General features: G+C 39.4%; 1 protein-coding gene across 1 annotated transcript in view; it reads left to right on the top strand.

Annotated features, from left to right (window-relative positions):
- Positions 1–15,061, top strand: part of MYO3B (myosin IIIB) — a 354,102-nt gene that overhangs the window by 163,773 nt on the left and 175,268 nt on the right. Inside the window, exons 16-22 of the mRNA XM_012725499.1 lie at positions 2–116; positions 7,863–7,989; positions 8,758–8,968; positions 9,738–9,885; positions 11,073–11,226; positions 12,225–12,313; positions 14,173–14,302. Of these exons, the coding sequence (XP_012580953.1) occupies positions 2–116; positions 7,863–7,989; positions 8,758–8,968; positions 9,738–9,885; positions 11,073–11,226; positions 12,225–12,313; positions 14,173–14,302 (974 nt within the window). The remainder of the gene's footprint in view (position 1; positions 117–7,862; positions 7,990–8,757; positions 8,969–9,737; positions 9,886–11,072; positions 11,227–12,224; positions 12,314–14,172; positions 14,303–15,061) is intronic.

Raw genomic sequence — 15,061 nt, 5'->3', positions numbered from 1 at the left:
GGTACATAGCTGATGAGACTGGGAGAGTGATGCATGACATAACTTCCAAGGAGTCTTACAGAAGACAATTTGACTCAATTCATCATTGCTTCAGGATTATAGGGTTCACTGACAAGGTAAGTCACTGTCAACAGAGAAAGAAGTTCAAGTGCTTACATTCTTGAATGAAAGTGAGTGAAGACATGAATATTCGAATTTGAGCAAGGCACTTGCTTTTCAGATGCCCTGCTAGTCACTTACCATGTCTTGCTAGTCTGAGTGTCATCTGAGGCCCAGAAGCACTGTCATCACCCAAGAGCTTGTTAGAAATGCAGACTTTAAGGTCTGTCCAAGAATAACTGAACCAGAACCTACATTTTAACAAGGTGAACAGTAAAAAAACAGTTATAAGGGCTCTAATTGTTACCATTGGCACTAATTCAGTATAGCTATTATAACAAATGCCCAGACAATACTACCTTTTCTGAGTTGTTATTATTCCAAACACTGTTTTGAATTATGTAATAGGAGTATGGGAACATGCAGGTTACCCAAGGCACAGAGATATTATGCAAGTCGCTCCTTGTATACCAAGAAAATTAAACGACTTTAACTTTCTTATAGTCACTTCCTTCTCCATGGAACACAATTGCACATTATTAACTGTATCATTCTAAGAGCTGTACTTCTCTTATCCTACTAGATACAGGCTGTCTCTATTAAACATGTGCCAGAGTGGCAGAAAATATTTATAACCCTAGGCTCAAATATTATTCTGTGATACATTTATATCATAGTTTCTGGGCTTAGCGCCATCAATTTTGCAAAATACACAGATTCTTTTGCTTTTTCAACAGAGGAGGTGAATGATTAGGTTGTAGATGAGAGTGTTAAATCTTAAGGGATTAGATTACAAGACACTGGTGTTACCCTGGAACAGCTACTCTAGATAAAGCATTGTTCCTATAATCAAGTGAGTTTGGCTAGCCCTTCCCTCCCCAGCATGGTTGATTTTAGTCATAATCATACCTTTCTTTCTAGCTAGCTGTTAATTTTCTCTGTCAGCCTCCCACAGACTTTAAACTGACAGTGGAAAATCCCAAAGGTCAGTTAAAAATAGGAATTTATTTCCCTTGGCTCCTTAGAGGAGAGCAATTAAACAGGTTCCAGCATTGTTAAAGGACCTTTACGGCTATTAATTTATAGAGCTGGTTGTTATCAAAGATGCATCAAGAGAGTGGAGAAGGCCATTAAAGTCACCTGGGTCATGCCAAAGTGCTCAGAGGTACACTTGCTCAAAAGGGCAAGGGACAACAGAGAAGACAACCATAGGTTATAACTATTTTGCTTTTGATAAGTACATACAAGGGTAGTTATAGAATGTGACGAGATTGGTCCTTTCTTTAAAAGAAAGTATACAATAGCACTATTCTAATAATAGAAATGTACTGCACATAAAATGATAAAATAAAAACGATGCTGTTTTTTTCTTAAAGATTTATTTATTTATTTATACAGAATTGGGGTACAGGCCAGAGGTGCAGGTGGGTGAGAGGCTTCACCAGAGACAGAGCCAGGAGCAGAACAGGCAGATCGAGGGAAGTACACTGCTGAGGGGAGCAGCGGGCGGGTCAGGAGAGGTCTGGCGCGCCATGTGGATCTCCTCTGGGGCAGGCGGGATTAAACTCATTCGCAAGTTGCTTTAGCCTCTTAGTGTTGTGCCCCAACCCACTGTGCCACCAGGGAGGGCCCAAAATGATGCTGTTTTAAAAAGATGAAAAATCTAAGACAAAAGAATATGAATGCTAAGTATACATCCTTGAAGTAAACCACTGCTAACCCATAAAGGGGGGGGGAAGGGGTGGAAAAGAAAGAATTATGAGAAGAAAAATGTAAAAGATGATAATCATTCTTAACTTGTGCCTGATCTAGAATGTTAAATGAATATCCATACTGGATCCTGTTTCTTGGACCCTAAATTCTTTGTCTACATCTCTGTAGACAACCTATTCTACTGAATTTATTCACTTGGTATTTATAAATTCAAACTACTTTGACTAAATTGAGAGGCAGGTGAATGAAGTTAAGCGGCAGATGCCAAATAGCTAATGTAACAGAACATTTTCTGAGGGACATTTCTAGAGCTTAAAAGAACCGGTCAGTTCAATCAAAATTACGAATCAAAATTATGATCCCTGCCCTGCCTTTTCTTATAATATCCTTATTCCCTACAGAATTCCCTTGAGATTTCCCTCAAACACTTTTAGTAAACTTTAGTATGAACTCAGTGCATGAATTTTAATTCTAGGACACTAGCCAAAAGCACCTGAAAGAACACTTGAACTTGAGGTATTAAGAAACTTTCCTGGCGAACTGTTTGGAGGATCCTCATACTGTTAACCATGGAGCTTCACTATAACCCAGCAATCCCACTCCTAGCTATCTACCCAAAAGACACAAAAACACTGATTCAAAAATACACCTGCACCCCCATGTTTATTGCTGCTTTGTTTACAATTGGAAGTACATGGAAACAGCTCAAATGCCCAAAAGTGGATGACTGGATTAAAAAGATGTGGTACATATATACAATGGAATATTACTCAGCAACCAAAAAAGAGAAACACATGTCTTTTGCAGCAACATGGGTGGAGCTGGAAAAGATCATGCTTAGTGAAATAAGCCAGAAAGGAAAGGAAAAATACCGGATGGTTCTGCTTATAGCTGGAGTATAACTGACCAGGCAAAAAAAAATAATAATAATGATGAACAGCTATATATCAGAGACATTTTATGGGGGTGGAGTGGGGAATGGGATCAAAAACAGTGGGGGGAGGGAAATTCAATGGACTCTGGTGATGGCGCATGGGTGATTTGGTGATGGGAAGCCAAAGGGGATTACAACTGAGATGAAAAATGCATAAAATGATGTAAAAATAAACTAACATATTATTCATTAATTTTTTTTTTCCTGGTGGAGGGAGTCTTCCTTTGAGAGGATTCTGTGTACAGAGATTGGGGCATTGAGGGATTACACCCAAAAGGCTGTGTGTGAAGATTAGGGCTGTTAGCTTCCAGTTTTTGAGTCAAAGCACATATTTCTGTTTACTATTATGCTTATCTTCCTCTTATATGAATTATATTATTAAATAAGCTACACTTTAGATGTATTTATGTTTAATACTACATGAAAAGTTTCAGATTATAAAAATGCATTTATATGTCAGTCAAATCAAAAAGGAGTTTAAAAAATGGTAACCTCTATTGTATGTTAGTAAGACATTGTTAACACTCAATACTGGACATTTATTTGCAAATAAATGATTAAGGATATAAAAGATTAAGGAGAAAGATGAAATTTGGCAGTTTTTTTGTTTGTTTCATTTTTCCTATAGATTGAGTTGGGAGAATACAGCTAAAGAGACTGAAGAGTTCTCTATTAAAATGTAAATTGGGATTCTTAAGAATTTCTAGTGTCTTACTGACAGTACAATAGGATTTACCATTGGCTTTTTTTAAAAGTCCTTTATTGATAGATGATTGACAAACAAAACAAAATTTTTAGGCCAACCAGTAGCTGATGCAAATGCTGTCAGCCTCTGAGAAGGGAACTGAGAGAAGGCTTTGGAACAGAACCAGGGAGGAAATCCATCAGTGGTGCCTACTGCAGTGGAGGGCAAAACTGGGGGGAAAAAACTAGGCACATAAAAATGAAGCAAGGTAAAGAGATACTGGGAAGGCAAGTAAATCCTAGGAAGGTGCCAGAACAACTACCAGCAAATACCTGTGCACCAGGCCAGGGGATATTTCTTTACATCAGCCCCAGACAAACAGAAAAAAAGCAAGGTTCTCAATTTTCCACTAACTTCAGTTTTACTGAGACAATACCTCTATCGGTGAAAGATGTTTCTTCTAAAAAAGAGAGAGAAGCCAAAACTATATATTCTGCATGGGACTTTGATGGAAAAATGCTCTTTCTTCCCTGCTTTTGCTGATTGGTGGTGAAACCAAATGAATACCCATCAACAATGATTGGAAAGTCCTGCTGGAGGAGTTGTTAGTCTTCTTGATATGATGCCTGTCCTGAGTGAGGTTGTTTCATTTTATCATACAGAAAGTTGGAAACTGGTGAGAAATAAACAGATAGAGCAGCATAGCAAGATCCTGTAAGAAAGGGAGGGCTGCCAGGGAAAGACATCGCCAAAGCTGAGGCACAGAGCACGAGGAAGGAGAGGAAGGTGAAGCCAAGGGAGAAAAGAATGTGCATTTAATGACCTACTAGGGAGGAGAGGCATAACCCCACAGAAGGACATGCTTCTGATTGAATTTTAATTAACTGTATATAGGTGATGTAGGATTGTAAATCAGAAAGGAAGATCTAGTTAGCCCCAGGGTTGAACTAAGGGAATCAAGTAGGAGCATCCTAGACGAATACCTCCACAATAAGGTCACCATTGGATGCCGCCTCAAATTCCTCTCAGGACATAAGGAGGAAGGCCCAACTTCTGTTAACTTCAGTGATTCACAGTCTTTGAATCTCCAAATGTTTACTTAAGGTCATAGGTAGTTCTGTGAAAGAGAAAATATCTGAATGTTATACTCTCTTCTGTGAAAGAGAAAATATCTGAATGTTATACTGAAGAGGATATTTATTGTCAAAGAAGCAATGGAGTGAGAATGATCATTTCCTTTATAATCACTCCAATGGTGAAGCTCTGGGGCCTTATTTTGGGAGGTTTCATGGTTTATACTGTCTTTATAGGGTGTGTGTGTTACTCTTGAGGTAACTAGCTACAGAAACAGCAGTCTGGGATCTACCTCTGTGCAGAATCACTTGTTTGCATTCTGTAAGCCTCACACTGTATTAATCAAGGTAATGAGGCCTTGTCATGTTAAATCCAGACCAGTCCCAAAAGCCCATTTGGTAGGGTCCCTTAACCACTCTTAAGTTGTGTGATTAAAACAGTGATTCTTGATGTCAGAAACATGACATCTTCCCTTTGACTTAGAAGTATGAAGAACAACATCTGTAGTAAACGTCTAATTTAAAAATCCTCATTTGTCTTTGTAGCATTATCAGGTATCCACCAGATGTCACTCTTACAGTCTTTTCAGTTTTTTGGCTTTACTGACTAATGTTTGAAAAAAAAACGCTCATTGTGGAGGGAATTTTTATCAACAGTTTAATGACAATTCCTATTAGTTTCCTGCTATGTATAGTGCTATATCTAGTTTCCCACCTGGATATTTTTTGTGGAAGTGCTTTTTACTGTCTGTCAGCATCTGATGAGAAGTTTCCTGGTTGTATATTTTATTGTCTTACTTAGAGGAAATGCAAGTATTTGAACAAATAAATAAGTGGCTGACATTGGATATTGCAGGACCAGGAGCTCCAATACCCGTAGTTGAAAATCTGAGTGCAACTTGTGGTTGGGCCTCTGTATGCACAGGTTCTACACACCAGAGAAGTGAATGCCCAGTGTCAGTTGGATGAACCTTAAATGTGGAATTTTCACATAAGTGGGCTCATACATTTCAAACCTTTGTTGTTTATGGGTCAACTACACCTAAAAAGACACTAATGTGGGCCCTCCCTGCTAGCGCAGCGGGTTAAAGCACAGCACTGAGAATCTAAAGCCGCTTCCGCATGAGTTCGATCCCCGCCTGCCCCGGAGGTGACCACATGGTGCAGCAGACCTCTCCTGACCAGCCCGCTGCTCCCCTCAGAAGTGTACTTCGTCCATATCTGCCTGTTCTGCTCCCCACTCTGTCTCTGGTGAAGCCTCTTGCCGCCCCTGAGCCTCTGGCCTGTACCCCAGTTCTGTATGAATAAATAAATAAATCTTAAAAAAAAAAAAACAAAGACACTAATGTGACTACATATTCTATTTCAATATAAAAACAGGACTTGGATAATCTGAATTGTCTTTACTCAAAGCATTTCTGACATAAAAAATGTTGCTTCCTATACTAACCAATTCTGCTATAATTCAAATGAATTCTGACTCTACCTGAAATTACACAGGTTAGGGGCTCAGTCTCACAAGACTACTCCCTAGATGCCATTTGAAACTCTTGGGCCTCTGACACTTCTAGAAGCTAGAAGTGAGTCTACACCTGCTAGAAATTGGGGATTCCCAAAATGCTGTCCTCCTCCCAATAATATGCTAGAACAAATCTCAGAGCTCTGGAAAACAATTTGCTTACTATTACTGATTTCTTATAAAAGCTAAAACTCAGGAATAACCAAATGGAAGAGTGACATAAGGGGCAGAGGAGAAGTGGCAGTATTGTGTTCCTAGGCACCCTCTTCTCATCTCCTTTATTTTTTCACAACATGGAAGTCATTCAGACCTCATCAGGTTGATTTTTTTTTTTGTTCCATTACATAGCATGATTGGTTAAATCATTGCACATTTTTTAAAAATGATTTATTTGTTTATACATACAGAACTGGGATATAGGCCAGAGGTGCAGGGGTGGTGAGAGGATTCACTAGAGACAGACTGGGGAGCAGAACAGGCTTACTGACAAAGTGCACTGCTGAGGGGAGCAGCAAGCAGGTCAGGAGAGATTTGCCATGCCATGTGGTCACCTCCTGGGGCAGGGATTGAACTTGCACCGAAGCGGCTGCTACACTTGCAGTGCTGTGTCCTAACCCGTTGTGCCACCAGGGAGGGCCTCATTGCACATTTTATGATTAACTAAACTTTCAGCTCTTCTCTCTCTTCAGAGCAGGGTGAGCTAAAAATGCTAATTCTCTAATCACAAGCCTGGTTCCTCTGGTAACCATTCCCCATCCTTATAAAAATTATCCATTAGCATAAACTCAGGTATGATTGAAAGGGGCTTATGATGAGAAACATAAAATTCATCGTATCATACATTATAGCATATGATGAATCACCCTTATCATTCAGGAAATTCCAAGATCACTAATGGCTTTTGTGCCAGAACCGAGATAAGGATCAAATGTATATATCTTACTTTACCATAAAATCACAGTCTGTAAGTCTTTTAAAATATGTTCTGACCTCGGTCATACCTACATACTCCATCCTTTAACTTCAGAATGTTCTAATGAGCTTTCAAGAGATGCCTTGCCAAAGGAAAAGGCTAAGAAAAGAAAATGGGAAAATATTTCCTTTCTTGCTTTGAAGAAAGAATCCTACCTGCATTTGGGAGCTAATATTAGTTAAGGTTAAAAATGATTTAAAGAATGAAGATCAGGGCCCTCCCTGGTGGCACAGCGAGTTAGGATGAAGCACTATAAGCTAGCTGCAGCTGTTCTGGTACAAGTTTGATCCCCAGCCCTGGAAGTGACCCCATGGCCTGGCAGACTTCTCCTGTCGCCCACAGCTCCCCTCAGCAGTATATTTCATCAGTCAGCCTGTTCTGCTCCCCACTCTGTTTCTGGCGAATCCTCTCACTGCCCTTGTACCTCTGGCCTGTACTCCAGTTCTGTATGCGTAAATAAAATTTTAAAAAAAGAATGAAGATCAGTTATTTTACATATATAAGCTTTCCAAAGCAAGAAGTTCATCTTGCAGAGCAACTCTGTTCTATATCATCACTTGGGCATAGCAACCTCATCAGCGGCATGGCTCAGTCTGGATTGCTGGCAGTTCCAGCAATATTGGGAAAGAAGGCATGGAGAAGGCATGCTGGGCCTGGAAGTGGCCCAACCATTCTACTTGTTTTATCACTACGAATTTAGTTACATGGTCACCCCCTAACTGCAAGTGAGGTGAAGAAATTTATTTCTGTGCCAGGGAAGGGGCAGGATAGATTTTCATGTACAACTAACGTTGCTGTCACAGTGCTAGTAGTTCATTGGCATGACTGACAAAGACCTTGAAAAATGCTTTTTGGTGTCTTTTCAGGAGGTACACTCAGTGTACAGAATTTTGGCTGGGATTCTGAATATTGGAAACATTGAGTTTGCAGCTATTTCCTCTCAGCATCAAACTGATAAAAGTGAAGTGCCCAATGCTGAAGCTTTGAAAAATGGTAGCTATTGGATGCCTGTGTACTATGTTGCCATAGTACATGTTTCTTTCACTTTTGTTGTTTTTTTCAAGATTTGATAAAATATAGTGTGACTCTTGCTGGTCCTTCAACAGACACTGAGTGTTTTCATTAATTTGTGTTTCCCAAAGATTGTCTTGTAGATAATTAGTACTCTTTCCATAAACTCTAGATAGGTTTCTGCAGAAAAGTATTCCATGTAGGTAACTTTGGGCAGTAATTCACAACATTGGTTGCTTTCAAAAACAATCTATAAATTAAAAACACAACAAAAAAGCCAGAGAATAGATCCCACTCTTAATCCATTGAATTAACAAGGGGAGAAAGTAGGAGTCCACTTTTAATGTTCCATGGGTATTCGTGGTAACAAAACTGAGAATCCTGAGTTTGAAAACAGTAAATAAAGTAAGGCCCTTTTGTATTAAACCACAGAACTTTTGCTTTAATATATCACTGTGCTTGTGACACTCTATGAACCTATAGTCCATAGCTATTCCTCCCATTTATTGGACCAAAGACCTCTTCCTCCCACTTTCTATTTATTAAACACCTGTGAGGACCTTTCAGATAGTTTGAGAGACACTGCATAAGCCTGAATGCCTCTGAGGACTAGAAACCTGACTTATCTTTGACTTTGAATTATCTCGATGGTACTGGACACAGGTAGATGTTGAATAAGAGGTGGCTGAATAAGTGGATAGGTGGGTAGGTGCCCGCATTACCTGGTGTCCTCTTTACCCTTTGTTCCAGCTGCATCCGTTCTGTGCATCAGTCCCGACGAGCTTCAGGAAGCCCTGACTTCCCACTGTGTGGTCACCCGGGGTGAGACCATCGTCCGAGCTAACACTGTTGACAGGGCTGCGGATGTCAGAGATGCCATGTCCAAGGCCCTGTATGGGAGGCTCTTCAGCTGGATTGTAAACCGCATCAATACACTCCTGCAACCAGACAAACACATATGGCAAGTTCTCCTGGGGAGTAGAGGCTTAGGGAAACTCATCAACTCCTGTGTCTCTTAGAGTTTGTGAAAGAAGCAGTTGTCCTCTCTTTTTATTAAACAAACTCTCAGGACTTTAAAAGAATGGGATACAGAAGAGCTGAGATGACACTCAAGGGGTACATGAGCTGTAGTATAAGAGAATGTGATTGGCTGGGAGCTGGACAATCTCTCTAGCTTAATCAGCTAAGCCCCAAAATCATGGATTTCTTATCTGTAAAATAAGAATAATAAAGTCTTCCTGATAATGTTATTTTTAGAATCAATGGAAGCCTTTCATATAAGTTTTAAAGCACAGTATCTTATCATTGTTACTGCTGCTGCTACTATGAAAGCCACTACCACCACCTTTTCTCCCTAAGCATTACTGGTCACTATTTTGTGGAAGAATTGACATCAAGTCCTAGAGGGTATTCTTCTAATTAAGCTTTGCAGAGAGGTGGAAAGTTAGTGAACAGCAGCACCAGCCCCTTCAAATACAGAAGTTTTTTTTTTTTTTAATCAGTAGGTGGTGCCTTTGAGTAAGTTTTTTAAAGATTCTACAGCTTTAAAAGAAAGATGAAAACAGTGTCAAAAGACTAAAGAATTGAATGATTTAACACAGACTGTTTGTTCCCTTAGAGATGAGAGTGTGCTTTCCTTGGGCACAGGTGTTGAGAAACATGTGGGCACACATAGTCCCCTGGTGCTGAGATGTTTCTCCCCTAAAGGATTTTGTTCTTTTCTCATGCAGTAATGCAGATGATGGTATGAATGTGGGCATCTTGGATATTTTTGGATTTGAGAACTTTCAAAGAAATTCATTTGAGCAGCTCTGCATAAACATCGCCAACGAGCAAATCCAGTACTATTTCAATCAGCATGTTTTTGCTCTCGAGCAGGTAATAGTAAACACTGAAGTCACCAACCAAACATGAGGGGGAAGTTGTCTCTAAGCAGAAACACTGTCATTCAGATAAATAGGGGAACAATTCCAAAGAGAAAAATCACTGGTAAGGCAGTCTTGTCCAAATAAATAGTCTCAAAGAAAGTGATCTTGATTTTTGTGGAAAGGTGCATTTCCTCAGCTGAGTGGTTAGTGACAAGCCAGTTATTTAGATATTGTGTCCCCAAGATTTGTGAATATTTACCAAAATGCTACATTCTTTTCTATTTTATTTAACTAAAGCTAGCTGTGATTATGTCCAAATGACATAGGGTGCTCTTGGATTCAGGACCCAGGTTCTTGTTTTGGGCAGCAGTTCCTAATACTCACTGTTTAACTCCCTAACTGGGGATCCCTGCCCCCCAGCTTGTGCACATGAGATCCCACAGGAACTGGAGCAATGTCTCCAGGGAAGAGTAAGATATAGCCTCGGTTTTCTTGAAATGGAAGTCTTTCCCTACGATTTTAGCAGTAACAAAACAGGATGCAAAGCTAGTGGATGCAAAAGCTTCTGCTCAACCCCAAATACTAATCAAGCCCCAGGAATGTCCTGTATTTGTAGTTATAATTAATGAACCATTCTACCCAAGCCTGTTGTTTAATCCAGGAGTGAAAATGCACAAAATGTACTGTGATTAGTCAACATAGTGAAAGACCTGGAATGAAAATACTCGATCCTTTCTCCAATTACCCTGTATAAAACTTGACCTCATTTCAGTCTAGGTTACTTTACTTTATTTATCTGAGAAATCTGGAATGTTTCTAGTTTCTGGTTTAGAATGATTCCTTTATAGAATCTTTTGTAAAAGAATTCTGCTATCTTTTATAGGTTTAAACTATATCTGTCATCAAAATAATCTTTTTTACCTTCTCTTTATTTCTATCAGTTTCTAAATTGTGAGTTACCAAGTTGGTGTGTGAGAGCTGCCCCCCCCTTTTTATTTATTTTTTTTTGCTGATTCCAGCTGTCTGCCACAGGCCACCCCAAATACTTAAGCCCAAAACTTCAAGTGTTACATGCAGATATGTTCTTTACTACACATACAAAACATACATGCCAGACTTGGAAAGCACAGCAAAAAGCAGCCAGTGCTACCTAGGCTAATATAAGGCCAAAGATACTCATAACCTGTTTCCCTCCAGATGGAGTATCAGAATGAGGGCATTGACGCTTGTCAGGTAGACTATGAGGACAATCGCCCACTCCTAGACATGTTCCTCCAGAAACCGCTGGGACTGCTTGCACTTTTGGATGAAGAAAGTCGATTTCCCCAAGCAAGTGATCAGACTCTGGTTGGTAGGTAACTCTTAGAAAAGTCAAAATTTGGCTCTTGTCATCAAATGAATGTGCTTGAATTAATTTGACTTATGTAATTTGGCCACTTGATAAGAGTATGAAAGTGTAGAATGCTTTTTAACAAATTGAAATCTTCAACAAATGTCCTGGTAGAATTTGTATCTTAAAGTAAATTCATCACCGTCTCTCAAAACCTCCTTACCTTCCTATTTCTGCCAAAGAAATACCATTACCCTGTGCCCATATCCTTTTTACACCTGTTTTTCAACACGTTTCTGCTCCCAGATCCCCATTCACCCCCTCTTGTCTCTCAGCTACTAGACACATACTTTCCCTGCTCCAGTCTTAGCGTCTAGTGAATTTAGTCTTTCTGAAACTATCTTTTCACTAGGTTGCTGTTATCTATGGGCTGATTGCAAGACATCTCCACTTGGCATTAAAAAGCCTTTACACTTCACCCCTCCAATACTTGCATCTCTTTAATACTTAACAGTTCCTCACAGAGTAGGTTCTTAATAATAGCAAAAAAAAAAAAGTCCTTCCCCCCAATGGAAATTAGTTTGTGTGAGAGATTCACTTCTAGAGGTTATAATTTTGACCCTCAGTGGTTTCCTTTTATCTATAAAACCCTCATAAATTGCCAAGATGAGTTTAAACCAGCATTGCATGCTTTCCATGGACTGTTTTTATGATTCTAAAGCCCACTGGTCAGATATATAGTGTCATTAGTGTCTGTGCTAGGAATTTTTAAAGATAGCAAAATATATAGGATCTTAAGGCACAACTTGACACTAAAACCAGTACAAAACAACTAAAGGAGGACTTGATTATCAGCCCATATCATGTGGTGTCTTTCTCTACTACCGTAAATATGATGATAATACCAGGCTGATCTGAAATTCCCTTATTCTGGGTCACTCTTTGCTTAAGGAGCATGTTTTTGTTTGATGGAACAAATAACAACCCTTGTTGTAACTTTTATATATGAAAACCCACAGACAAATTTGAAGATAATCTAAGATGCAAATACTTCTGGAGGCCCAAAGGGGTGGAGCTGTGCTTTGGCATTCAGCACTATGCTGGAAAGGTAAGAGAATATGAGTTTTCAAACCTGAATTTAACAAGGGGTGTCTAATTTTGTGCTACTCACAAAGTGGCTTGTAGATTTCTTTCGCTTCTCATTCTTCTTGAACACCTAGTCATAATTCCCAGACTTTCTCATTGGTGCCCCTTGGAGAAAGTTTTAAATCAACAAAATAATCCAAAATGCTTTTTGTTGAATTCCTACTCAGTTTTTAGACCCATCAGAAGCAAGTAGGCATAAATCAAATGACTGGTAAAGAAATAATTTCTCATTCGGGTGGCCTGAAGAGCTAACATCTACTTCTCACCTGAGGTTTAGTCTCAAAGTGACAACTCTCCAGAGAGAAAACATACTACCGTGTTGGCGGTGTTTAGTGGTGAATGTTCACATTTTAAATTCATTTGGAGACGTGTAGGTGGTGGGGGAGCTTAATAAAACAGTGGGGCTCAATTTTTAGCACTTGAAGTATGTGCCTACAGGGCACCATGAAAAGGGGAAAATATTCTCTTCATTGTCTAGATGCCGTTTTTACAGTGTTAACTGAAATTTCCACTTCTTATACTGTGACTGGGTCTCAATTGCATGTTTTTGAAGGAGATCAGTGATTGATGTAGAAAATCCTCTAGTCTTGTAACCAAGAGCTCACACTCAAGTTACTCTCAAAGGAGTCATTTGATTTATGCCTAGTTGCTTCTGATGGGTCTAAAAACTGAGTAGGAATTCAACAAAAAGCATTTTGGATTATTTTGTTGATTTAAGACTCATCGAAATTACTTTTCACATTCATATCATGACATTGAAATTAACTTTGCCCAGTTGGAGAGTTGTTGAAGGCAACTCTAATGCAAGTAAAAGTAGTTCTTTTTCTTGCCATGTAGTGCATATGGTAAACTTTATGGATCTTTCTTAGAAATTTTAATGAACCATGGACTGTGGTGGAGAACTATAGGAACTTTGGTGGTGGGAGTGCTACAGTGAACACACCTACAGGGAGAACTACTACACTGTCAAAAATTTTAAAGATAATGATATAAATTATTGCAATCAGATAATGTTTCATTTATCTTAGTATTCATGTCTAATCGCTATTTATCTCTTCCTTCTTTAAGATACCTGTTTGTTTCCTCAACTTTACCTGTCTTTTTTGCCTTCCATTTCTGTTTTCTTCTCTGCACCTCTGTGTCTCTCTCCTTTTACACATATTTCCTATAACTTACCCCTTTTTCTCCTTTCTTAAATTTGGGCAGAAAAAAAGGATTTCTTTCTGGGCTCTGTAACTTTTCCTCAATTCTTTTGCAACTCAATGCTTATTTCTCTGGAACATTCATTAAAATTTTCACTGACTTAAGTACCCTCTGGTCTGGGAATTGAGAATTGCTTAGCATCGCTGAGCAATCACTAGGTGCCATGGACACCTTAGGCAATAACGAGAGTATAGTGACCATGGAGCCAGACTTCCTAGTTTTGGATGCATGCCCACCACTGCTACAGTATACAACCATGGTCATACCATTCAGCCTCTATCTAAAGTTCTGATGGTCCACCAGTAAAGTGGAGATAGTGGTGTTTACTTCATAGAATGGGAACTTCACATATAGTGAGTACTAGATAAATTTCTATAGTGAGTATATTGAGTATAATTATCCTGATATATTCTTCAAAGTACAACTGAACAAGAAGCTAGGCTAAACTCACCTGCCAAAACTTACAATTTTGCCCTTTATCTGGTGTGTTGGATCTAAAAGGATGGCTGCTCCAAGACAAATTTTATGCAGAGGTTGGTTAATGAGCTCAGATGACTTGCCGATATTGCCAGCAATGGACAGTATTGGCTAATGTGTGACTTGCTGCTGATGTTGCAGGTATTATATGATGCTTCTGGGGTTCTTGAGAAAAACAGAGATACCCTTCCTGCTGATGTGGTTGTAGTCCTGAGAACATCGGAGAACAAGCTTCTTCAGCAACTCTTCTCAATCCCTTTGACCAGAACAGGTACTTGGAATGCTCCTGATAGCCCTAGCCTGAAGCTTCTAGAAACCCTGCCAGAGTTTCCAATGAGTGGCTTAATGTAGCAAGGCTTCATTGCTAGCACTTGGAACCTTGGAACTTTTTTTTTTTTAAAGATTTATTTATTTGTACATACAGAACTGGGGTACAGGCCAGAGGCTCAGGGGTGGTGAGAGGCTTCACCAGAGACAGAGTGGGGAACAGAACAGGCAGATTGACGAAGTACACTGCTGAGGGGAGCAGCGGGCGGGTCAGGAGAGGTCTGCAGTGCCATGTGGTCACCTCCGGGGCAGGGATCGAACTCATGCTGAAGTGGCTTTAGCTTCTCAGTGCAGTGCTTTAACACTCTGTGCCACCAGGGAGGGCTGCTCTTGGAACTTTAAGCAGGAATAAAGACCTATCCAATTAAGTTCAATAAAAGTATTTCTTTTGCAGTTTAATTGCATATCATAATGTATGTAATTGCACGTATATACTTGTGATGTGCTATTAAATTGCATATATATACACCTATGTGTGTGTACACACCACATAAGCACTTCCATAGCATCAACTCTTAGACTTCTAATTTTTTCTGCCTGTCCATTTTCATCCTTCCATTTAGAAGACCATTTATTATTGCTAGTTTATTAACTTGAAAGTAGTTTCAACTTACCTAGAATTATTGAGAAGATTATTTTTATATTGTATGGTTCCAAGTGAAGGGCTCATGGACAATCAAGGTCATTCAATCATGGGCTGCTC

The sequence above is a fragment of the Condylura cristata genome, unplaced genomic scaffold (genome assembly GCF_000260355.1).
Source record: "Condylura cristata isolate star-nosed mole 26May11 unplaced genomic scaffold, ConCri1.0 scaffold00002, whole genome shotgun sequence".
Taxonomy (NCBI): domain Eukaryota; kingdom Metazoa; phylum Chordata; class Mammalia; order Eulipotyphla; family Talpidae; genus Condylura; species Condylura cristata.
This window is presented reverse-complemented; position numbering and strand designations above follow the sequence as displayed.